Source organism: Vidua macroura, chromosome 1, assembly GCF_024509145.1.
Source record: "Vidua macroura isolate BioBank_ID:100142 chromosome 1, ASM2450914v1, whole genome shotgun sequence".
Taxonomy (NCBI): domain Eukaryota; kingdom Metazoa; phylum Chordata; class Aves; order Passeriformes; family Viduidae; genus Vidua; species Vidua macroura.
The window spans coordinates 19,523,226-19,550,926 of NC_071571.1; the positions used below are offsets into that span (position 1 = coordinate 19,523,226).

The window sequence follows — 27,701 nt, forward strand, 5'->3', positions numbered from 1 at the left end:
TTAAATCAAGGTAGGAGCCTCAAGCATTTCACACACAGTCGTACACTTTGCTCCTCCTCATCCTGTATATGGTTGCATGTTTTTATAAAATTCATTAGGATGGTAGCACACTTCAGGAAAAGTAAATTATTTGAAATATTGACAAGGAGAAGAGTATTACTATAGCCAGTTACCATTTCATCAGAGAATTCAGCTTTTAATGTCGGAAGCTGAAATTATGTAGGTGAAATTTGTTGTTAGAGTTGAATACAAAGGAATAGTATTATTTCAATTGGATGAGACCTAAAATGATCATCTAGTCCAACTGGCTTATCAGTTCAGGGCTGCCCAAGATAAAGCATGTTGTTAGAGGCATGGTCCAAATGCTTCCTAAACACTGAAAGGCTGGGGCCACTGAACACCCCTAGGAAGACTGTTCCAGTGTTTGGCCTCCCCATTGGTAAAGAAATGCTTCCTTATGTCCAGTCTGAACCTTTCCTGGCACAGCTTTGAACTATTCCCATGTATCAGCTGATCACACTGAGATGTGCTGTTATCTTGGCACCAATCTACATTTTTTGTAGTTTTTTTTAATTCAGTGAATGTTTTATTTTCCCAGAAGTGATGTAGTACACATGGCAATACCTGGTGTGTGGTCAGTATGAGGCTCTGTTTGCCCTGTGGCAGCACTGTTGCTAATATTCCAGTCAAAATCATCAATAGTGTCTTGTGTTAATCCACATACAGTTGTCCACTCTTGATCTTGTGTTTCAAAGTTACAGCTTCCAGGAATACTTGTGTAGTAACCTGAAAATACAGCAAAAAGTCAATTATCATCCCAGCTCTATATAAAGGTGCTTTAGTGTGCACACTAAAAATGGAAATGAAAAGGACTCTGTATGGCTAACACTGTGATTCCCTGAATTTCATGCATGGACATAAATAATATGTGATAGCTAATGAGGAAAGGAAAATCACATTCTTCACTTTAAGAGCAGGTATAAACTTTATTACAGATGAATGCCCATGACAAACTAATGACCAACAAATTGAGCTCTTATCCAAGGTGTACAGAAAGAATGATTTCCGGACAATTAGCTAGCAAAACTGGACTGCTCTTCCACAGTGGCATTTTTCCAGTGTCTCACTACCTTCTGAGCAAAATTTCTTACATATGTTGGCCTGTGAATATTATGTCTAATGGCAGATTTATGATGAGAGATATGTTCTAGTGATTAGGACACTCTTCCTAAATTCAGGAGGTCTGAGTTAAACTGCTCGCTTCTAACTCTGCTGCTTCAGGTTTCTCTGGAAAAGTAATTAATCAACAAAATGATACAAATTGTGTGGTACAGATGAATCAAATAGCACCACAATCTCTTCTGTTGGCTCCAAGACATCTTTTCCTTAGTTATAAAGCAGAGGCAGCTACACAATTGCTGAGTGTGAGTGCGGACAACACCGGTGAGGAGACTTCAGAAAAATGTTACAAACTATTGATCATCACAATCAGCCATGCATTTTAGATACAGGTCTGACTGTGACTGTTCAGAATGGGTTTGAGGATTTAGATTATGTTCCTTTATCTAGACATATTCTGCAATAATAAACTACAACTATTTATGTATAATTGTCTGGCTGTAAAGGATATAGATAAAATAAAAGTTTTAATTACCTCCTATTATACTGTTTTGGTTTTTTTCCTATTTTCTACTTTGATGCTAAAAGAAAAACTGAGGCCATTCTTTATGAAAATAGCATTATCATAAACCTGCTTATGACCAAGGTCTGCACAAACCCTGTAAACCTGCGGACTTTTGTTCTCTGTAAAAGAAAGTGTCATCTTAGTTAAATGCATAAAACAAATATCTTAAAAGATGTATAATTTTGATTCAATATAGGTTATTCACTGAATCAAAATCCTGTATGCTAGGGGGAGAATTTGTACTGCAAGGACTGAAGTGTCTCTCCTAAGCACAGATATGCATTGGCAGTGTATTACAAACATCATGTAAGGCTAATAAAGGCCTAACTCCAACAATAACCTCAGACACAGGAAGAACAAAGGGAACCCATTATTTAAAAAAAGAAAGTACATGTTCTTGTGCATCTCTAATAAGATCAAAGTCCAAATCCATTTACAATTTGCACTAGTCATAATAGAATACCTGACTTCAGGTTTTTTACCCTAATACATTAACAGTGCATTAAGAAGGCAATTATTAATAAATACTTATGAACAGTACTTACTGAGTTGACAAAGTCATGTGACCCATCTGTGCCTGCTGGTTTTTTTTTTTTTTTTATGGGTAAATATACCCTATTTAGAAGCCAGCAGAAGAAAATTGCTCCATTTATTGGAAAAATTGCTTTTATTTCAATAATTCAAGCACTCCTCTAGTTGGTTCATCAACACTGAGGTTTGCTATTAATCAAATCTGTCTGTGTAGTTGGCTGCAATTCATGAAAACTGAAACTGCTTTCATGTGTGTATTTTTCACCTCAGTACTCCCAGCAGCATACTGAAAGAGAATCAAAATTTTGCAAGATTGCCTGACTGGACTGAATGAAACATTGAGTAAGTAATTACCACGAGTTTATTAAAAAAAGTCCACCAGCCTCTGTGGATGCAGTTCATTTCATACAGGTTCTGTTGTAAATCCTGCATGCAGGAATTGCTGCTGAGTAGATTATGGTCCATTTACTTCTTTGGAGTTACACTTGTATAAAACTATAGTAGAATGTGAAATAAGCTCAGACCTTGAGCTCAGTGCAAAGGAGAAAACTGCAGACAAATGTGGCCAAAACCACTTGTGATGGGACAGGTTAGGCTATGAAGAGGTTTCTCTGTGCCTGTTACACTTGCTTTTCTGATTAAGCAGCTCCTGCTGTCTTTTAATTTAAAAAATCAGGTTTTCATATCTAGAAGGCATTATGTGCCCTTTAATGTTGTTTATTCCCATCTATAAGATATATGCTCAGGGAAAAAGTGTGTTTATCTAAATATAAGGCATCATTTGTTGGGACTAAAATAGAGCAGACAGGGAAATATTATACCTGGGGCTTATCTGAGTATTCTGAATGCCAGATTACTATATCTCTGCATTACACTTTGGTAGAGACAGCAAGACTAAAGACTGATGAAAATATTTTGATGTATCTACAGCTTTTCCATCAACAATAAAAAGATATTTCAGTCTATTTTGTTAAAGTGAATATCAGCAATTATTTTTTTCTCCCCTTGGAAAAGCTTTTCTTCAGTATAGCAAAGACTGAGTGGCTTTACTATGATTCAAGATAATTTATGGCCTGAAATGTTCCAATCTATTATCTGACTAAGAAAAGAGTTCTTCTAGAAAACACAGAACAACACCCTCCCCCAAGGAAGCTATTATAGTCTGTAACAATATTTAGGGAATAAATCAAGTGTCTCCATAGTTTTCTGAATATCTTTACTGAACAGTTCACTTTGGACAGTAATTCAAATTTAGTGTGCATCTGCTAGGTGGGGAAAATGTTACAAGGGTGAGTTTACAGAATATTCTGCTGCACTTACTTTTTTGCTGCCCAACTCCTGAAAAAGTACTAAAACTTTATACAAGAAACATAGATTAGCTGTTTAAAATCTATCTTGGTGTCTACTTTTAAAAACCTAGTATTTTTAAGTTATTATTCAATGTAAATTCATTTCCATGAATATGATTCACAAAGTTTACTGCAACACAAAGTACCGCAAGAGGTAGAGATCAGAAATAGTGACACTATCTTCAGTTTTTATACATCAGAACTGCTATTTAATTTTATGAAAGGGAGAAACTCCAAGTTAAATCTCCTATAGTGACATCTTAGCATCTTTTTTAGTAAGTATGTAAGGCCTGGTAAAAACATTATCTTGCGCATCATCCAATAATAGGTCATTACTTTTGTAATCCTGTTCAGTCGAGCAGGTAGCAATCCCATGCAAGAAAAAAAGGACCTTGATTTTCACAGGACCACAAAATATTGGCTTATTTCAGTGAAGTACTTTTACTTCCACAAAGGATGAACATTGAATTGATGCGTGGATTCATTTACTCTCTCTAGCAAGTTTACTTTTGAGCATACCTGCATTACGGCAGAATTCAACCCTCCAGCTCAAAGATTAACAATTAGACTGATTATTGAGCTGCATATATGGATTACCTAATCTTCCTACTCCAAATAAGCAATCCAGACCATAACTGTAAATAAACAAAAATATGGAGCAGGAACAAAGGTACAATGTTTTACTGCTTCTGAGTTTCAGGCCTGAATTGGAAAGCCCATTAACTTGATCCAGTTTTTCAAATGGAGCTGTGTCCTTCCATCTCAATCAGCCTCAGCAAAGAATGCCTTCAGACAAATTGTGTCCCAGTATTCGTTAGGACTTAGGCAAAGATAAACAGACTCAATTTTTCCCAACTGTTCTGTAATAGAGAAATGACAGTAAAATGTTTTCATAGCTCTGAGGTAGAAGCAAGATCAAACAATGAAACTGTACTCACACTATTCAGACCACAAAGGTAAAATTCATTTGAAAGGAAAGACAAGCTTATTTTAAAAGTATTCACATTTTTATGGCAGAATCATGCCTAAATGTTATTGTACATAAGTTTTGCTTGCTTAGCTTTTCCATTCAACATTGATATTTCCTTTCAACACCTTTTTACATTAATAAACAAACTTACATTTTTTTTCTCATAGTTAATTTTTATTGTAACTCATTGATTTAATTCCTCAAGTATGTTTTTAATCCTTAAGCTGGTTTTGACCTTGGTGTCAGGGTTTTTTTGAGTATTTAACCTTTGCTTTTAGTTAGTTACACTTTTGCAACTAAACCGCTCTTGAATACTTTTTGCAGCAAATATCTCTGAGGATGTGAAAATATCAGACCTTTAGACCTGGGGACAAGGCAACCTGCTGGTGATCATCTTTATGAACTCACCTAAACTATGCTACAGAATTTAAAGCTATAATTTTAACTGAAGATTAGATTAACACACAAAGAGATACTTACTGCAGTCAGCTTCATCTGATAGATCTTCGCAGTCTGGTTTATAGTCACAGATGAGTTGAGACTCTATGCAATTCTTATTCCCACACACAAAATCAGTGAGGGCAGGACATTCCCTGGGATTCTCTCCAACTGAAACCAAGAGGACATTTAAATCAGTATTGCAATTAAATCAAAGGATAATCTTCTAAATTTGTTAACTATTATACATCATGGCTTTAGGGTTTTACTGCTTCCAACAGATGTTATTTGGTCTCACTCTTTTAATGTTGCATTATATGCTTCTAGACTGCTGTATTTGCCTTGCCTGAAGCTTCAAAGGTAGGAAGTTTTGGCTGGAAGAAAATTCAATTCACCATCAACATAACCGTTTCCCTGGTATATTTGTTGTGGACATTCTATAAAAAAAGGGTTCTGTGAGCTTTTGAAAAGTATACACACAAAAGGCTTTATTCTGCTCATATTTTTTTTTGAAAATAATATTTTAAACTGAGAAAAATCACTGTTATACACATTTGAATAATAAATAAACTTTTAGAACCTTTCTAAGACATCTACCCTTTTTTTGAAGAGTTTAGACAAACTGCTGCTCTGATTGTGTGAACTGCTGAGAAGTTTCTCTTAGGGTATTTAACATATAAATCTGTTTTACAACAATGAGTGTTCATCTCTGAAGGTGAGTGAAGATCGTCCAATAAAATGAGAGTAACTTAGTAACTTGCACATAAAACATTAGGTTCAAATCCAGAGTCACTACTCTGAGATTCAGCCATCTCTGGACTGTAAGACTAAAAGGGAACTTATGTAAGTTATTTTTTAGTTCAGTGCACTGTGTGCATAATTTCAGCCATCAGTAATTGAAACAGTTCTGATAACCCCAGATGCAACACTTCAAAAGCACTCTAATAACCTTAGATTGCCTTTCAGTCTAGAGCTTCAAGTTCTGCAAAAGACATTTAGGAGAATTTATTTTGACTGTATTCATAGTAATGTGCTTCATTCAATGTGTTTTTTCCCTCAAACTAAAACTAAAATGTGACATATTGTTAAACACAGTCTGATCAGAAGACCATGATATTTATCTTTGTGCAGGCCCATATTTCCAGAGGAGATGTTGTTGCTGTCAGGGTATTAATCTCCTCAACTTCAGTAGTTACTGAATTTTAGAGACTGAAGAACTGCATTCTCATTGAAGCAGAATAGGAAAAGAGAACTAAACTTTTTTTGTTTAGTTTTAACATATACTCAAAGTAATATTAAACAGAATGACAATACAGCAATAAAATGCAATCCATATATTTAAAATGGATGGTACAAAAAAGAAGAGAAAAAAAACCACTGCTAATATTGGTTACTCGCAGAACCTCAACACTAAAATTCTCAGCTTTGAAATACAGAAGCCTGTGTGCACTGACCCACCAAAAAAAAAAATCTTTCCAACTTGATATCTGTCTCGTTATTTAGTCTTTTAATTTTTCACTGTCAGTTTGATCTGATTAGTCACCACAAAAAAAATGTCATGAATGCCTTAAATACATGAAAAGCTATGGCTGCTTTTTACAGAAAATCCATGTGGCAGAGAGCCATTAGCAGAGGAACAGACTTCTGAGAAAAAAATTGACTGAGACATTTGTGATGGTTAAGGCAGTTTTCACACCTCTCCAAAATGATGTGATAAAACCTGATTGAACGTACCACCAAAAATTCATGAGTATGGCTCATCCTATTCTGGAAAGCCACATAATAGTTGAGGTTGGCAGAGACCTCTTAAGACCTCTCTAGTCCAACCCACTGTTTCATCCACCTCTAGTACAGCAGGTTGTGAGGGACCATGTTCAGTTGGGTTTTGGATAATATCAATGGACGGAGACTCAACAACCTCTTTGGACAACCACTTGTATTGGGTGATCCTCAGAGTAAAGTGGTTTATTGTGTTCACATTATATTTCCTGGTTTTTGAATTTGTGTCCATTGCCTTCTGTCAGCAGGCACTTTTGAGAAGAGTCTAAAACCCTTATGTCCACTCCCTCCTCTGCACTGGAAATGATGCACTGGAAAATTAAACTATTTCCTTAAGTCATTCAATGGCTTAAATAATTACAGAAATTAGGTAACTGCAGATTCATTAGCATACAGCAATTCTCACTGCATATGAAAGGGTTACATTATCACCATACAGGGGAGTGACTTTTGAAAATCCATGGCTTTGTGACTCATCATATTCCACAGCACTACTGAGACAGAGCAATGTTATGTTATATGTTACTCTATCATTTATATTTAGCACAGAATTACAGTTGTTATTTTTTAAAAAATACAAGCAACTTTATAGTACTTCAAACATACCATAAAACAGCATTTAATAATGTTATCCTAAAATAAAATATGTGATCCCAACACAGACATAATGAAAATTTACATATCTATGAATTTTATTGTTTTGGAGTAAGATCTTTTTTTATACATAATTTTTAGGGGCATCAGGTTACATTTATGATAATTATGGTTTTTCTGCTATAGTCATTGGCAGAGAGAAATAAAATCCTTCTTTAAATCAACATACTGGCATTAGCATTGCACAGTGTAACCAAATATTTTAAACTCTATTTGGAATTATGGCATAAAAAATCAACTTTCCATAGTACACTCATTCTGGCCAAAACTCCTACACCAGCTAAGAATTAAATCAAAACAAGAAATACAGTTCAACTTAACCATAAAATGCCACTTCAGTGTCAGTAAACCCAAAGCCAAAGACAAGTTCACACAGAAGTCGTAGCTTAGAAGTTTCATTTTTACAAGATACTCTTCAAATATAATATAAAAAAACCCCTAATTTAATCAGAAAAAATACACTTAAAGGTAAAATTTCAGAAAAAAATATCCTTACAGGTACGAAGGATTGATCTACAGGCATAGCATCAGTGTCAGAGGAACGGATCAGAGCTGCAAAAACAGGTGGTAGGGAGTGGGAACTGTTTGGTTTTGGTTTTTAATGAGAACAGAAGCTCCAATTAAATTTACTAATTTCCAGCACTCTTGGGCATTTCTTGGACTAATTACTTTTGTTTTGCATTATGTTTTCATCTTTCTTCTCTGGGTGCTCAGTCCAAAATTCTGTGGGATTTGAATACTATATAAGATATATTGTATGTCAAAAGACCAAAATCCATTCCTCTCCCAGAAAAAAAAAAAAAACATTATTGGCAGCAAAAAATCACCCCAAACCAAAATAAAATAATATAGAATATAAAACACAAGCACAAGCACAGATAAGAATTGAATAGCTTGTGGTAATAACCAACATTTAGAGCAGCATAGAAATAACTAGATTAACAAGAATCAATGTAGTAATTAAACCGGTTATTTTCTCATAGTTCAGTGTTATCTGGGAGCAGCACATATACCCTTATAAATCACTTTTTTCTCTTACGTTAAATACTTGGTGATTAGATTTTTATTAATTAAAAAAACAAAAACAAAAACAAAACAAAAAAAAAAAACAAAACAAAAAACAAACAAAACAAACAAACAAACAAAACAACAACAAAGAAAACCAACAACAAAACGAGTCTATTGTTATGGTATGGAAAAATTAAAATGTTTTATTGTGCCCATTTATTTGGTTTCCCCCTCAGAATTGTAGCCTTTCCAAAAAGTCAGGGCACCACAAGAAACTAACACAAGACATATTTCAGATGTAGCTAATGACTGCATGTTATGCAAATCCCTTTATGAAATGAAATGGCAGTACTTGAAAAGGAAAAAGCACATACAGGGTATCACTTTTCAGTTAAGTATAATTTTGTATTGATGCAGCAAAGAGCCATATAATCTTCTAAGTAGTTTTTAAGAGGCCAATAGAGCTGGCTTGGCTTCTGGATCACTAAACCCTACCAAATAAGCATATTAATGATGGTTGCCAAAGAACTTGCATTTACATACACTTGCTTTCCTTTCTACATATTTTGTTCTGGACAATGAAATTCTCAGAATACGAGGAAAGATCTTCCCTGGTAAGGGTACCTGTGTGTGTTTGTATATACACAGAAAGCACACAAGTGCACATCATGCATTCCAAAAATAAATTGTGACTCTGTAGTGGATACAGCACAAGCTTGCAGCTGCTTTTATTTTATACCCATCTCCAGTATGTGTTATCTATGGAAGACCAATCCATATAATAGACACAAAATTTAAAATAGACACATGACAAGATTCATTTGGAGACAGCTGATAAATAAAGCATTATTAACTGAGCCTTTTTTTTTTTCCAATTACCAGGAAAGGCCTGACTGGGAAAGAACTCACAAAACCATTCTTTCCTTTAAGTTTGCAGCTAGAGGACAGCAACAGGTCAGTGACTATTTCTCTGACTCTCTGAGTACAAGAGCTTACTTGTACCAATGTTTTGTAAGATATAAACATTCCTGTGAATCCATTGCATCTAAAATCACAGAAAGAACCAGAGAGGTGGTGTATCAGTCCTATAGGCTATAGATCTTTATTGTTCAAAACAAAATGGATAAGGCAAAAAATATTTAATAGATAGCACTAAATATCATAGATTTGGTGACACAGAGTAAATGTTTAAAAGACTTAACATGAAATAAGGGATTGATCACACAGGAAGAGGTGTTCTAGTATTACAACACTAAAGACATAGGTTGTAGGAGATTGTGTTTGGCCAATGCTTTGTGCTTTTGAAAGGCATAGGGTGAATTCCAAATTATTATGGCCTAAAGGCAGCAGTGAAGAATACCTTGAGCTGTTTTGGAAAGCAGGGTGTACCTCAAGCTCAAGTGCACTGAGCTGCTGTTTAGCAAGAGTGTCATTTCTGCTCTCCAAGAGAAACACATGCACTCACTCAACAGTACTACACCACCACGTCAGCAGTATGAAATGAAACATAACATACAATGTATATTCAATTGAAATTAGCCTTTTCTCCCACTATTTGTCTTTTTAGAAGTTATAGTCCTTCCTGAGTAGAAATGTTTTCAAATTTAAGTTGAAAATTCACCTCTTTCTATTTTTGCTGTTTAAATTATATTGTTTAGTGGAAGAACTTAAACCACTTCTCTCCCCTCTTTCACAACACTTGAGATATAGGAATAATCAAACATTTTGTTGAAAATATTATTCAATTAAAGGAAATTTAATTTGCGAGTTTCAACCTTTGTTTAAAGTGGAATTTATGAAATACACAGTCCCAGAAGGTTTCATTACTCAACTGTAGTCTGAGATTCAGAAATTATGAAACACAATTTTCATCAAGTTTTTTCATTTGCTTACCTCAATTGCTCAGTACTCTTTATGCATGGCTTTTTATGGAATATTAGAATTGTATTAGCAAACTCCTCAGTAATGCTTCTCTCCATGGATGACCTTGTAAATCCATTGCAAGGAAAACTAGATGAAAAGTTTCTGCTCAAGCAAGCTACATGTAATTTCAAATAGGTTCTTTTATAATTTTAAAACCATAGAAAATTCTCCTCATGGAATAGATCACTCAAAAGGCCAGATTTAATTCAAAGATATGTTTTGACTACAACATAAACAGTAGATCTAACAAATTATATCGACTCTTAGGAGAGACTCTGACCTGTAGACACAAAATTTGGCCAAAGGACTTCCCAAAGTTGTTCAAAGCAAGCAGTACTGTGCCTAAGGCCCCCAGTAAACTGGAAGAATAAAAAATTTATTCATAGTTCTGGAAATGCAGAACTGCCTCTGGCTCAAGCAATGTGAAAGATAAGAAAATTCTCTTTAACTTCTAGTGCTGATATCATGGAGTATATAAATCCACAGGACGCAAGGACAGAAGCTTTTATATTGAATAAAGACTGAAAGACCAGCTTTGGCACACAGTGTATCAGCAGGATAAGGATCTCATGATACTCTTATATAGGGATCTACCATACTTTGCTTAATACCAAAGGACACACGAGGGAGAAGCACTGAGGACTGAGCAATGAGGGTCTGGTTGTTTTAGGTTTATCTCTTTGAAATCTGCAAGTGGTAAAAGAAAGCGAGAAGTGGAAATAAGACAAAAATCATGAGATGCTTTTGCAGAAAATCCTACTTCCCAGTAATTATGAACATGTTCAACCAGATTAAAATATCTCCTGAAACAATTTGACATGAGATCTACTTCTTGGTCCTTTTCCCCCTCCCTGTCTGTCTTATATCCTAATTCCAGTGTAGAGTTACATTGTACCTCAGAAAATTCAGATGAATAGATTATTATTAGAGCTCTTCAATCATATCTACACTGAAAGTGACTGTCAAACTATTGTTTCCACTGTGATGCAGAATCTATCAAAACAACTCAATCACAGCACTCTCCAGTTATCATAGATATCTTAGAAGCATTTAATATGAATATTTTATTTTTTTAACATGGACTTGTCCTAATGTGGCCCACAGGGGCTGTTGTGACAGACCAATGGAGTAAAGCACATAGTGCAAGCTGCAATTATCTGCAACAAGGAGACACTTCCTCAGCTGAGTGCTCTCGCTATGTCTGCAGCATTGCTGCTAAATGTGAAATTCATCTTGGGTGTCACATTGGGTGTCGTGGAGGTGTATGATGGGTTCCATGCAGTTTGGCTGTACTGGAAGGGTGCCTACTTTCTAGAGTCATTTTACATGAAAATGAACTCAGGCTGGGACACGGGGTCATTATTCTGGTACCACCAATATAGACAAAGATTTTAAGTTTAAAAAAGTATAGAAAGTTCATTCACCTCTACCCTGTGTATTTTAGTAGCCATAAAAAAAACTTCTCTTTTGTCCCATTTGAAATAGGTGGAGTCAAAAAATCTACCACTGGATATGAAAAGTAAGCAATATGTGAAGTAAATGTCAAAATGATGGGATTTTAATTTTAGGTTGAAAGTCCTAGTTTACAGCCATGTGATAGCAAACCAAATTATCTTTGGAGTCAGCAACTCTTCTTCAAAAGTTTCCCGTGAGATAAACAGAAAGCTATCATGCCACTGGAGTGTCTTAATGAAAAATGAGGTAAAAGTTATTTTTTGTTCCTCATATTCAAATTCTGTGGCATTCCTAATACATCTCTGAGAGTTGCAAAAAGATGGTGAACAAACCTTTTGGTTAAGCTCATGCATTTTTTACACAAGTGCAAACAGAAATCCTAGTTTACAGATACGTCAATGACTTCTGAACAATGCAGTAAAACCGAGACAATTCTGTGGTTTTCAAGCTGGTGCCATATTTCCCTTTATTTCATTTTTTTTCAAACAAGATTGGTAAATATAAATCTTTCCCCAAATCTACACTGTAAAAATTAATTTTTTAAAAATTAATTTATATTTTTCAACCATTTCTAGAAAGTTAATATTCAATGCAGTTTAAGTATTTCTGCCTAATAGGAATTGTGCAGGAATTCGTGTCTTCCCCCAGTGTAACTGGCAGCCCTGGCAAGCTGGGTTGAGGGAATTTCCTCCACATCTGTCCTTAGCATGCCGCCTTCCTCACTGAGTCCTTCCTACAAGGGCATATAGAAGGGATATCCTCTGAAAGGCATCTGTGGCTGATCTTCACATTGCCAAAAGGGAGATTTTTTCCTTGTCTAGAACCAAATTGCACGTATCTGCACCCTCTGCTGAGTGTAATGAGATCTGAGTACACTAAAATTTTCCCTTAAGTGATAAAGTACATTCATGTTAATGTATGTTACACTAAGCCAAATTAAGTTAAAGATACCAAAATTTCTAGACTCTTCAAAATGAGTTTACTTTCTCTGTAATGAAGAAGATTCAATATATTGCAGAAAATTTTAAATTGATAGCTCACAAAGAAATCAGAGAATAATTTCCTTGTAAAGGCAAAATCCAAATATTAGACTAACAAAAACTTTAGCATTGATTTCAGCACATTTACTGAGAAGTTTTAGCCACCAAGTCGTGTGATTGCAGTGCTCCATGTCAGAATACCCTGACATTGAGCTATTTATAAAAACAAGAGAAAGACATCATGAATCATTAAAATATTTGAAGGGGAAAAAAAGAAAGTTAAAAAAACTGGGCAAACATTCTGTCTGAACATCAGTGAATATCCTTAGTGACTAATTTAGGTCTGGCAGCTTTCTCTGTCTGAATTCCCTTCCCTCTCACTTCAGGGCCAGATTTGTACTGAATACTTCTATTATCAGAGTTTGAACTTTTCTCAAGTATTTAAGAAGAAGGAACTAAATTCTCCACTAAACATAAAGCTTTGCATGATACATAACTGAGGATTCAAAGGAAACACTGGCTTGTTTTAAAAACAAAAAAGCTGGCCTACATACACAAACACTAGGATGTTTTAGTTATTGTCTCTCTGAACTGCAAAGCTAGGATGGAATTCTAATAAGAAAGTATTTTTCTACTGTGACTTTCAAAGCTTCTTGTTTATGAGAGCATGGAAGTAAAGTTGTTCAAAGGATTTCAGTACTTCACCTATGGTCTTCACCATAAACAGTAGGTGAGAAGGAATACAAATATGTGGGGAGGAATACAAATATATGAGGAGAAAGGGAAAGAGTTTACCACCAGGAAAGCAAGCTTTATTATATTTTAAGGAAAATTTCTGTTCAACTCAATTTGGTGAATCAATTTCCTATTAATAGATTGTGGAATTTTTACTTTTCTTTCTTTTAAAAACTAAATATAATTGTAACATTAGAAGAAAAGGTTATGGAGTCTGATTCCAAACTGACAAAGATCACTGGAGCTGTAATGGTTCTGTCTTATTCCTGGATTTCTATGGCACTGAATTCCCAGACTGAAAAATTATATAAATCAACTAAATAGCAAAATGTTCTAGAAATTTCTGTCCAATTTTAATTCAGAGTTATGATTCTCTTATTTTTATTTATTCCCTTGCTAGTTTTGCAGGTGGTGTCCTGGGATGCCAAAGCTATGATGTGGCTGAGTCATGTGCATGTCCATGCTTATACTTGCTGTTGTATACCTGAGAGTACAAAATGATTTTTCTTTACGTTACAGGTGCACAAAAATTTGACTTCTAGTAACAGCATGCCTGAGAAATTGTGCTCTTGATTCACTATTATTTGACAGTGAACCATCAGCTGGCAAAGGAAAACAATAATGCTTGAAGTGCTCCTTAATGATAGCAGACCACATTATCATGAAGTTAAATGTCGTAAGTGTAAAAAATAAATTTATCATTAGGCATTATTCTCCATGGCCATCATAGATATTTTATCTTTTTATTAAGGCAAAAATTGAGACATTTTGTTTCCAGCCTGCAAATAACCTCATGGCCAAAATTAATTGCCAATTATTAAAAAGCACATGAAATGATGACAGTAAACTCCATTCAGTTCACACAGTGTCAATAAAGTTGTATAAAGAATTATTGTTCAAGTAAGTGAAAAAAATCAGTATATCAGCTAATTTAAGAACATCCTTTTCTAGCTGGTGGTGTAATTTCACTATTTTTTGCATTTTTAAATTTAACCTGTATAATAAAATGTATCAGTTTTGGAATTTAACCTATTTTTGTTATCAGAACATTCTTACTCTCTCAAAACCAACTCTTTTATATCTTTGTTTCATTCTATTTTTGACAATATATCCTAGAGCTCATATTTCCAATAAACCCACAGTTTCCTCTTGTCCTTCACTTCCATAGAAATTAGTGAGACCTGACAAAAATGAGCCTTGAAGGAAAGGGCCTCAGAAGCTCAGATCATAGTAGAGTCATTTATAGTATTGTACTGATAAAGAAGCTGTTGACAAATTAATTTTTAAAAGGAAAATAGTGATAAGATTCTCTGTAATCAGTTGAATATCCTCATATAAAATGAGCTATGTAAATCACAGCTATACAAGTGAAGAGCAAAGAATCCACCTCAGTGCAGATACTCTTATGATGCATACAGCTTATAAAACACAGCACGGAAGCAAGCTGAAGGAAAATATATGTAAAATAAAATAAGTATTTAGATATTTTAAGCAATGGTATAACCATTGAATATTACCATACTGTAGAAAACAGATCTAATATTCACATGTAAAATATCACATGGGCTGCCTGTCTCTTCCCTTTTTGCTCTCTCAACTTGAGTACATAATTTCTGTAAAGAGGCAATTATTTTATTGTGCTAACTGTAAACCATGTTCCAGGAATACCCTTCAGCAGCTTCCAAAAGGACAGTCTGTGAGGAGGAGGCTATCCCAAAATATTTGAAAGTTCCAGAAATGCCTTTACATTAGTTTTCACCACTAAATGCTGTCTGCTGAGAAGCAGCTAAATATGAGATTCCTTTTCTCCATGCAATTTAAGGCATTCTCATTTCAACTCCATTCTGTTTATTTTAAACCTGTTTTCAAGTCCTTATTATTTTCAATCTCCTATTTTTTTTCTGTGCACACTATATTCCACTGTTTATATAATTAACACATCCAGAATACCCATAATATGTAAGATTTCAGTTTAACAAAGTAACACCAAGTAGAAAATAGAAATGTGACTTCAGCTGCCCTAGAGGACCCTTGTCATATGTGTAGCCCAGCAATCCTACAGCTACAAACACAGAACTGTAAGTGCTGTAAATCAAGTAATTTCGTTGATCAGAAACCCTGTTCCCCATCTCCTTTGTATGCTGTTCTTCTTTTTGAGTTTGGCCACAGAAAGATGGTGTTTGCTGACTTTTAGCTTTGTTATGACAGATACAATAAAACTGTGAACTCTGTGCTGCAAAAAGTACAATCTGTACATGACATGCTTTCTCTATCCTGAATGCCCCAGGCTTGGGTCAGGTGGGAAATGTTATTTTTGAGAAACTGGCAAAATGTATTTTGCTTGTTTGTTCTACAAAGGTAAATAATCAATAACAACAAGAATGAGAAAGGTCAGACGAGGCTCCTTCGTGTCATCATGCCAACAGGAAGGTCAGCATACCAGAAGTCTTGAGAAAATTAAGCAAGCAGGTATCAACTTGTGGAGTAGAAAGCAAAAAATCATAGGCAGAGTGCAGAGCTGATGTGAAAGGCACTAAATTATTCCCTTTTAACATTGTTTTGAGGCTGAGTGTCCTCATACAGATAAGAAAATCAGGGGGCAGAGGTGGAGTGAGGTGCGGTGGGCTATGGGTTGTTATTTTAGGATTTGTTTGTTTGTTTTGCTTATTTTACAGACATGCATGTTCACAGATGCACACAGATACAGCTGAAAAGTGAACAAACGATAGGCCTCTGATCCTGCTGGAAAGCAAAGGCATAAACATAAACACATTCCCACAGGATACATACTCCTAAACTTTAATGATAACCCTGCTGTACCTAGCATACACTACCAGAGATACTGTAAGGAAATTATTCCTGAGTGTATAAAGACTGTACCCTATTAGAGTGCAGAAGCAAGGACCATGCAAGTGGCAACTATATAAAGGATCAGTATCCTGGGTCTCCAACTTTCTTAAGTAAATATTTTAAAAACTTGTCTTGCAAATTAAGCTTCAATTGTACTTATCAAAGTTCTATGAGAAAAGCTTCCTCTGAATCATCTGTCTTCATAAACAATAATTTTCAGCAAAATACATAGGAATACGACTGTGCTGAAGCTGTATGGGAAAGCAGTTGGAGCACTTGGTGCAACTGCTTTCCCAGCAGAGCTTCTTCCTGAAGCAGTGCTGTAAAACAAATAGTTGCTATAAAGTAATAAACCAAGTTACTTCCTGAACTGTTTCACTGCAAAGGTATTTTAATGCAAGACTTGTTATAAAACACTGTTAACATTCAGATTTGTAGGGTCATAGACTAAAACCAATGTAAATTTCAGCAATCTTAACATTTTAAGAGATTGAGGATCCTTCATCTGACAGCTTTCCAAATCTTTATTGAAACAATTTCCTTCCTTGCAATGACAACTCTGGAATATTTCCAGTTGTGATTATATGATGTCATTTTTCAGGTTGTTATATAATATGTGGACTTAAGAGTAAGAAGAAATATTTTTTACACTATATTAAGATATGTTGATACCATCTTTATGAACTTAACAGAGATGTTACTACTTCCTTAAGAAAATAAACTACTATTTTCATTTCCTGAATATTTTAATGACTCTGACTGTGAAATGAAGTGTCTAATTTGTTGTAGCTCCAAAACTGAACAGAATCCCAGAAATGTGGTTTAACTAGACCCCACTGGTATGAATTAATACATGTGAACACAACAGGCAGCAAATGGCAAGAGAGACCAGCATCTACTTTGTTATTCAAGATGATAGATATTGATTTACCATCTCCTACCAGGGCATCCTTACCTATCTACCTTTGTTTTTTGGAGAACAATCACATGCACAGCAATGAGGACAATGAAACACTTCAAAAAAAGACAACGGGCTCAGTAATGCTCACGTGCTTTGTAGAGCTTTTGAGTACATCTGCCTTAGAGTTTTATTAAAGTGCGATTCTGAAGGTTCCAGATTGTCTCACATTTCCATTCTTTGAATTATACAACAATTTCTAATTGCAAACCCTTCATTTTTTAGATGAAACTAGATCAAGTGGTGTTCTTCAGAAATTCATTTTTCATACTTCAGTTGATGATGGGCATCCAGTCTATGGCAGGAGATTAAAGCTTGCTCAAACAACTACCATGAAACTCATACAGTGTTAATATGTGGCATCCACACCTCATTTAACATAATCACTTAAGTTGTGTCACACTGTTTCCTACAAGATATAAAAACCACATACCTTCCTGAGAGAAGCCATGATCTACCTACTCAGTATTTATCTTCTTGGGTTTAGCAGTTTCTTTTGTTACTGTTTGTTTGGTGGTTTGTTGGGGTTTTATCGTTGGGTATTTTTTGGTGTAGTTTTGGTATTTTTTTTTTTTTTTTTTTGGTGGTTGTTGTTGCTGTTGCTTTTGTTGTTTTTAAGAAGGGCAAACTTTGTTCTTATTCTAGCCCATGTCCACAGAGATATTAATTAAATAGAGTATTCTGTGAAGGAGTCAAAAGTTCTATTTTGCTGACCTTAACACTTCAACTGAACTGGGAAAAAAAATATTTACAAAGGTTCATTTGTAGTCTCCACTTATTTTTAGGGCAAGAGACTTTATAATAAAACACAGAGGCCAAAGGTTTCATTTATTACCATCTGTCACAATTTATATGAAATTGTTATATACAGCATCACAGACTCAAAAACTTACCAATGGATTAAAGAAGGAAAGTTCTTACTCAAAGCAAAATAAATAAAGGAAACAAAACCTTAGTAATTTCTTGGATTTATCTGCCATAATTTAGTATGAGAACACCACAGGAATGTATGCGCAGAAAAGAGTCAAGAGTAGAAACAATTTATTCATAACTGATTTTATGAGCAGTGAAATTATGATGATAACAGTAAAATTACTATGTATTTTAAAATGAACAAGAACTTCCTACATCTCATGTAGCACCCCCTCTAGAAAGTTTCCTCTTGAACTTACTTGTGGTGCAGTTGTGGAACTCTATGTCATCTATTGCTGCTCCTCCTCCCAGATCTCTGGTACGAATGCCTTCAAAAATAATTTCAAAATTCCTTAGCTTCCCCAAGTGTAACTTGACTTTGTTCCACTCGTCACCATGAGTTCCTGATTCACTCCATATTTTCACAATCCCATCATCAGTCTAAAATTTGAATAAATTATATATAGTAAGATACATGCAAGTAGGGATTATCAAACACAAGTTTTGGGGAAAAAACCCAAACCAAACAAAACAAAAAGAAGACTTGAAGATGCCCATGCAGTTGTGTCGAGAATCAGCAAACAAATTCTTTGCTAGGATAACAGGAAAGGTAGTGAAATTAGATGAGTACTGTGCAAATAACAACCATCAATAGCAGATAAAATCTCAGTAGAGAAATTACTCTGTGTGTGATTGAACTGCAAAACCATTCATTTTCTTAGGGTTGTATTTAACTTTATACAAACTGTTCTTTGTTTTTAGGATATATTACTGGATGCAAGGCTACTCTACCATTTTAAATTGTATCCATCTATCTTTAAAGAGTTGTGACAATGGTGATAAAGGAGAGGAAAAACTAATAAATATGGGATAACCATAGATTTAGTAAAGCTTATTTGAAGGTAAATAAGAATACTCTTACAAGTACACAAATATATTTTAAAACTTTTCTTTAGACCTCTTATCGTACTACCTATCTGGCAAGTCAGCAGCAAACATGCTTAATTTTATAATAGTAGTGTTAGAATGCAGATGCACCAATTTTCCTTGCTGTGAATGGATGATACATATATACGATGACATCAAAAGGAAAAATTTGCATAAGCTTAGTATATGTCTAAATCTACTTTTCTTTGTGACTGTCTGACTAACCATCCAAACTGTAAATAAGAATTTTTTTTCTACTCTTTTCTTAGCAAAAGCCATTAGTACTCCAGCTGGGTTAAGAAAAACACTGTGAGATGCATCAAGCAGCTAAATATAATGCATAACAAAGGTTCTGAGAGTGTAGTACATGAAGAAGCAAAATCTAAGGAAAATAGAGACAGCAGTAAAATAGACAGGGAAGAAAATTAATTACATTTCTTTATCCATGGTGAACCTGTTAGATTAGATTTATGTTAATGTCTTATGCATATTTATGATGAGAAAATGAATCTTGGTGCTTTAGATATTGTATTCTGAAGAAGAAAGTGCAGACAAGCACACAAATATTACATCAGTTTGTGAATCAGGGAACTCACAGAATTGTTGATATCTTTTAGGGGGTCCTCAGACCTAACAAAGCATAGAGACATTTGAAGAGTGGCTTGGCAAGGGTGTTCTGGAAAATCATAATGAACAGTAGAGGAACTTTTGAAAACTATGGCAACTTTACTTTAAAATGCTAAACAGGAAAGAAAAAAACAGGGATGAATTTCCATGACTTCATGTAAAGTCATAGATATCCAGCTGAATAACTCTATTTCTGCACATAACTAACAATGTTAGACTAGTGGTGATAGCAGCCTTTTCTAAGTCATGATATCTGAGCACACAAGCACTTACAGATGCAAGTTTAGACATTGCTTCATCAGTTATGTCTCATTTGTTTAAAGCCAATGACACAGTCCATTAAAGTGAAAATAATATAACAGGACCTTAGTAGTGTTTTGCACCACTAATTCTGGAGTTGATGACAATTGGTAATGATGTTCTTAATTAATTTCTCCCAGTAAGACTCCTAACTCTATGTGCCATCACATCAGCAGTCCATTCTTCTAACAGAGTCAGCACCATAGATTATCTCAAGTTGAAGGGGACCCATGATGATTTTCAAATCCAACTCCTTGCTTCTTGCAGAAGTACTTAAAACTAAACCATGACCAAGATCATCATCCAGATGCTCCTTGAACTCAGACATCTTGCTGTCATCACCTCCCTGGGGAGCCTGTTCCAGGAACTGACCACCCTCCCAGTGAATAAGCCCCTTTTGGGCCTATAATCAGTGCAATTAGGGGGACTGGAATCAGCATGAGAGTAAGACCTTTTGTAAAACTTTTATGTCTATTTCAGTATAGAAACACAGCTTAGAGGGCTCTATATTAACACTGAGCTCAAAAAGAGTAGATACAGTAATTGAAGCTGATTTCAAACATGGTAAAACAGAGTGGCAAATCTATTTTAAACTTCCTCCTATTATTCCTGTCCATAAATAACTTATTTCAATAGCTCAGTGATATCAGTTCCATTGATTCTGATATTTTTGAAGAACCTCCAGGAGAGTATTTCTCATTATTGGGGTAGTTTGTTAAGTCCGCAAACACCTTTCTCCTATTCATGACATGAATAAAATGGATTGTTATGATGAGTTACATTTGGCCTGTTGTATTCTCCAACATAGAATACAACCCCAAACTTTAGAAAAGGTGCATTTTTAAACATTTTATCCATTTGTTATATATGGACCCTCTTCTGTCTGCACTTGGCAATTGTAAATATCTTTCATTAATATTTTTCATAATAAATCACTGATTAATTTTAAAAAAGTAGCTCAGTGCTGTGTATTAGTGGTGAATTTAGGAAACGTAAAATGAAGTAGATTAAAATAATGCTGAATCATAAGGGACTTGCCTTATATTCATGAATTTGAGCATGATAGAAAAATTAAAAACATTTTTCTATCTGAATATTAAGCCCCAAATTTATTACAAAATCAGATGTATTTAAGATTGAATGTATGGAGATAGCTGGATATTTTTAAAACACACAGAGATAAGTATTTATATAAAATCTGGAGGTGTTAAATGTTACACAGTTATCCAGAGTATGAGCCTCATGTCTGCTGCTAGCTAGATTTTGATTGATTTCACAGTATATTTAATTACATGACATTCTGTTCAGACTAACATTGTGTTTATCACATTGATTTTTGAGTAAAGGATGCTACAGGTAACAAGTGATGGGAATCCCATATTTCTTTAGAAATAATCACATAAAAATGTTGTAGCAATCAATTTGTATATGGTATCATAGCCATAACATATGCAATTATAGGCACTGGGGCATTTTTTATACAGTGAGACACTGAAATATTTTTTGTTAAGAAGAATTTTTTCAGCTGGAAACTTTATGGCAGTCTCCTTGCACTTCACAAGTTACTGAATATGAGTACACAAATAAAATGCAGAAGAGACATCTCTCTTCTTGTCTGGGTTCCACAGACAAAAGGAGCTCCTACACCAGAGTAGAACTTCATAAAGCATGACAAGCTGATTTTTCACTTGCTCAGCTACAGTTCTACATACCGAAATGAAAAGCATCCTCACCCCCTGCATAACTGTATGAAGGCTGTTCCAATGCAGAGTGCAAAGTCCATTCAAAGTCATAAGCCCTGCACATTGTCTGCATCAAACATCCAAGCGGAGGTGGGAAAGGAAGAGACAAGCAGTAAACTTGGCTTTCCTCCTCTCCCCAGGCCCAGGGCTGTAAGCTATACTCTTCCGGATACATGTTTGGCATGAGAGGATCATCTCTTTGCAGCTTTGCAGATTCCGTTTCATGAATTATTGTTTTGTTTTCTGCATTCTCCAACCTTTTAATCTTTTTGTGCTTTGGCATTTCTTTCATATCTTTGGAATGTATTTGCTTCTAAAACAAACACAAATATGGCCTGAGGTGGATAGAAAAATTATTCTGTGCTTTGACCTGCCCATTGCATCCATGAATCCTTCAATCTCTTTCACTCTTGAACACATATATTAATGTAAAGAAGAGATATGTAAAAGAGATGTAAGACAAGGAGAAATATGCTCAGTGTAGAGTAGGCTGGAGGTCAAAATGTCACCTTTTTTCTGCTTTTAAGAGGTTATTCTTTTGCTGAGACCTACTCATATTGAGTGTAGATTTCTGTTCAGCCTGGGCTGGTTTGTGACAAAAGCCTCTGGGGTCCAACAGGCTGATAAAAAGTGGCTCAGATCTGTGAGATGATTCTAGTGGCTGTTGGTCAGGGCAAAAATCTCATTTTCCTGCTGCTCCTCAAGAGTTTAGTGGCATGTAAGCTTTATGCAGACAGAAATGGTTAAAGATAATTTTTGTTGGTCATACTATAAGTTTTACAGGATGACTGGACCACAGGATACAATAGAACACATCCTAGATTTGCATGTGTTTCTACTTTAGACTTATTGCTTCCCAGTATATGGTTTACTATTTATTAGTGCAGACTATTACCAGGCAATACTACTACAAAAAGCTCCAGAAATTTCCCCAGAACATAATTTTTACAATATATTTTGTAATTCTGTACTTTTAAATTCCCTAAACTCAACCTGGGAAATTCCAAGAGTTCAATGTTATTTCCAGATCAAGTAAAAAAATTGTCACTTCCCAAAAATACACACTAAGACTGCCTAAAACAGATGGTGTTTTCATTTAAGGCTCTAGAAAGTTATTATTAATTGCACATCACTGCCCTCTGTGGGTTGAACGTAGTGAAAGGTCAGGCTGAGGTGAGGAGGCATCATTAAGGAAAACTTGACAGTAAAGGGCATATCTTCACATTGATTTGCAGCAGTGGGTCCTAGACTTCCACTGTCACATAATTCCGAGTAATAAACACTCTCAGAAAATGGTAAAATTACTTCTAAGAAGGACACAACGTGTTTAGATCTGTAGGTCTGTATGCCCAGCCCTATCGGAAAATTCATATTCATATTCATATTCAGAGGATTTTTATCTTCTTTCTGATGGTCTGAGGGGAATTATTTTTTAATAATTTTGTTCCACTGCAATTCAGAATCTTCCTCATGCTTGTCTTCATCTGAAGGACAATCTCAAGTGTGTGTCTCTTTTGAGCACTTCAAGGGGGAAGGTACAACTTACTTGGCTCAATATCCTCATTAATTTACCTGGGGATAGTAAGAATAAAGGAGAGGAAGGATTTCTTTTTGTCTTAGAATTCCTTTCATTTTGTGGCTGAGTTTATTATTTTTTCTATCCATCAGAGACCACCATTATTCTCAAGGCTACATTTCTAACAGAGTCAGAATAATGTTAGGAACTGACTCCAAAGCATGCACAAGGAGTATGTGATTTGCAACATTACAAGATGTTGCAAAGAAACTTCCTGTGAATATACTTTCTTTCAGAGCAATACAGTAAGTATTCCAGATGCAATTATAAAGATTTTTCTATGAGGCAATCTTCCTCGTTGCATCTGCAATGAAACAGCAATGAAACACAGATTTTTGTTCTTGATCTGCACCTCTCCTATTCATATTCCAAGTTGGGTTCAAACTATTTTCCTGGTTCATTCCCATCAGATATTTATTTCAGCAGAGCAACAGGAAATGAAGTAGAGCTTACCAAATGCATGGAGGCAATGAAAATATTTATTAAATATTCCTGGATTCTTCAAACCAAATATACTTGAGGGCTTTTTAATCAGAGACAGAATATTTTCAAATTACTCATTAAAAAAATTAAATGTTTGCTATGAATACCTTAAAAATATTTTCCAGATTAACTGTCTCAAAAGACTCCCCTTTCTACATCACCTTTCAGGCTTTTTAGAGGAGTAAAACTCTTCTTACATACTTTTATAAAAAAATTAGGAAAAACATCTCTGCTTTCAGTTTGTTTTGAAAACAGTATCTTCCTGACAAGCTTTGATGATCCAGAATCTTTTAAACATGATATATGTTATGTAAAGCACAGAAAAATTATATAGAACGAGCATAATGTGACTTCAACTGTCACTGTTTTCTCTAGTTTTGGATTCATTGTTTTACAAGAGTATTTCAGGAGGGCAGTTTACTTTTCAGGCATTTATTCTTTGTTTAGGGTAAAATGTATTTTCATGGTGTGCAAATAAAGGTAATTAATAAAACTAGTTTTAATGAAGTTTTATTTTCCTTGGTGTGATAACATTAGTAAAGTCTTTTCATGGCTGACCAAGTAGTTTAAAAATGAAGTACTCTATGATGAACTGTGTTCCTTCTCTGCTTCTTCCTTTTCTCAGCAAGGAGTGGAGTGCAGTCCTGAGTGTTATATCAAAGAAACAGGAGGCAGTAGGAAGAAAAGTCACAGCTTTTCCTTATTTGTCCATAATTTAAAGACCTTGTCCATGAATTTGTATTTCCCCAAGTCACAGAACAATTAATATCTTTGCTGACACTTCTAAAATAATCTATCTACTTGTTTCAGTGTCATTGCTTGAGAGTGAGCCCTATTTGGAGAAGCTTCTGAGCACCTTCCTTGTAGATTTTGACTGATGCTACCTCTGCACAAGAATGCTTGCTTAATTTAAAGATCTCACTTCCTAAGCTTTAGTCTCTCATAAGTAGCTTGAAACAAAAGTGCTTTAAAATACAATAAAACTGAAAAATATCTTTAAAAAATAAAAATATTATTGTGTCTCCTTCATCTGATGTTATGTATCACAATATGATACTTTTTTTTCATTTTTCACTGATTTTCTCTTAAAAAATTCTAAAACACTGTTCTACTTGAAAACAGTAAATTAACCATACAGAGTTTGATCTTATATTTCATTCAAGCAAACAAAAGCTCTACATGAGATAAATGGTCAGGAGTATCAAATTATCAAATGCATTTAAATGAGTCAAAAAATGCACTGAAATCAATATTTGTTTACCCAAGATTGTTAAACTGTTAAAATTCAAGCTAACATTTTCCTTCTGATCCTCTTCCCTATTTTCTTTGTTTCCTTGTTTCTTCTTTTCTCTCTTCCATCTTTCCTTCACAGTGACATGAAGAAAAATGAGAGCAGCCAACAAGGCCATGAAGATGCGAGTTATGAGCGAGCACGTGTGTCCTCTGGCACACTGTCAATCTCCAGTCTGACAACAATTCCATACAAACAGCTCAGTGGTGCTTTAGAACAGCACCAGTTAAAATAACCCAGCTACCTGATTTTAGGGAAAGGCACATACTCAGCATTTTATGGGTAAGGTTGATAAGTGTATGCTAACAAACCAAACAAAACATTTGTACATGTTGTTGTTAATAATGTAGGAAAATCTGGGCACAGTAGTAGTTATTTATTACTCTGCCCTTAGCTAATGTTTTGAAAATTTGTCGCTCCTATTAAATAATTCTTGTGGTTAATATTACTGTTACATTTAGAAAATTGCTACTAATTATCTGGGTGTGGAAGCTCTGCATTAAACACATAATTCCAAAATTGTTGGGTCTTCCTAGAATAGCTCTGAGGCAAATAGAAACTATTTCAACGTAGGAAGAGATTTTAAACTCAAAATTTATCTTCCATCACTAAGCTGAAGGATGCTGCAAGATGCTCGCTATGGGATTCTGAATTTTCAGCAAATTGAGGTAGCAGAAACGAAGAAATAACATCAAAAAAGCAGGCAAGAAAACTGCAAGAATCTACAAAGTAATGTTTTCAAAAGGCAGGGACAAATCAGGGACAAGTATGCAACAGGATGATTTTTACTTTAGGAATATGATACTGATGAACTTACTCAAGCTCCAGTGACTTAAATGAGAATTCATGATGCTCAGCAATGAAAAGAATGCATTAAAAATCTCAAAATTTTCAGTGTTATATTATGGTAGGAACCAGGCAAGCTATTTAGTATGTCTCTATCTTCAATAAAAAACACTTAAAAAGGAAACATGAAGCTGATCAAATGACATGTTGAAGAAACTATTTTATCCAGGCAACATATATATATGCTACCTATGTACATCAGCATGCATGAAAATTTGGCTCCACTTTTGAAGTCAACTTATAAAAATCACACAAAAAATTGAATTTTCACAGTGCATTATAGAAAGAACAAAAACAGTAAGATGAAACAGTGATATTTCAGTTTTCAAGCCTTTTATTATAGTCTGGCTGTATTAGTCTCAGTAGGTTTTCATAATAAGAGTTAATGACAAAACCCATCCAGCCAACCCTTTAATTTCCTCCTTTGTGTAAAGTTCTAAGATGATTTTCATTCTCTGAAATATCTTTTCCCCAATTTTCATTTCCTAAATTAACATCACTATAATAAAGGACTACACATTTCAGCAAAAAAAAAACCCCATGCATTCTAATGAAAAAAGCTAGATAAATAAGTGTACTGCAGATAAAATTCCTTTTTTAAAAATGCACCTGTTTTGTTTGGAATTCTGGAATCTCAGTGAATTCCTCCAGAGCATCAAAAGCATCAACACCTCACCCTGCCATGGGTGCCAGCATTTGCCATATTTCTAGTAGTAAAATTCTGAAATAGTAGGACTCTTCTTTTTTATTTGCTCAAAGTGCTGAGTTGAGAAAAGATAATTTAAAAGATGCATTGATAAAAAGTGATTGGTAATTCACATGGAGAAAGCAGTTTATTTTACACATTGCAAGGAATGACAATTAAATTGCTTGTTTTAAAAAAGATAAAGTTACACTTTAAACCCACTTATTTTGGAAATCTATAATGGGAAGGCAATAATAATTTGTTGGTTTTCCTTAGTCTGTCTATTTCACTTTCTTATAATTTTGATTTATCCTGTCACAACTATTAAATCTAATAGATATCATTATAGCCAGCTTTCATTTATAACCAAGCAGACTTTTCTGACATTTGCATCCCTTTACATTCCCATGGTAGTATTTCCACCAAATATACTTTTATGTGCTTAGGCTCTTAAAAATATATATCTTCATTTCATATGTTATCCTTACCAATTAAAAGGGAGAAATAAAACAACTCACTATAAAAGGAGATTCATTAGGTACTTTCTAATACTTCATCCTCTCCTGATTTCCTAGCCCTCTCAGCCATTCTTTCTCCTCAAATGCATATATTGCTTCTTAATTTCCTGTCATAATCCACCTTTTTTCATTTTGGGTTTTAGGTAGCTTAAGGGATACAGTTTTGATTGCTTGGATTACATTTTTTTTTTCCTTCAGTTCTGTTGCTAAGGCTAAATAACCGTAAGCATCAAACCCACTTTATAAGACCATTAGCATTTCAAGCAACTTAGTTCTGTTTTGTCTCAAACCTTGTTACACCTTTGTTTTAATCACATTTTACAGGTCTCTTTGGAATGTTCCCATCTCAGAGTTGAGGCAACTGCAATTTTGTGGAAAAGCAAAGCTTCCAAGTTTGAGAAATAATCACAGTTACCAAAATTCTAAGATTTTGGACACCTGTTACAACCCTCCCTACTGTCAAACAAGGCCAGTGTGCAA

General features: G+C 34.7%; 1 protein-coding gene across 1 annotated transcript in view; it reads right to left on the reverse strand.

The window, feature by feature from the left end:
- The window catches only part of MALRD1 (MAM and LDL receptor class A domain containing 1), a 232,787-nt gene that overhangs the window by 74,096 nt on the left and 130,990 nt on the right, over positions 1–27,701 (reverse strand). Inside the window, exons 28-30 of the mRNA XM_053999538.1 lie at positions 18,487–18,667; positions 5,015–5,143; positions 625–786 (exon numbers count right to left, since the gene is read on the reverse strand). Coding sequence (XP_053855513.1) covers positions 625–786; positions 5,015–5,143; positions 18,487–18,667 — 472 coding nt within the window. The remainder of the gene's footprint in view (positions 1–624; positions 787–5,014; positions 5,144–18,486; positions 18,668–27,701) is intronic.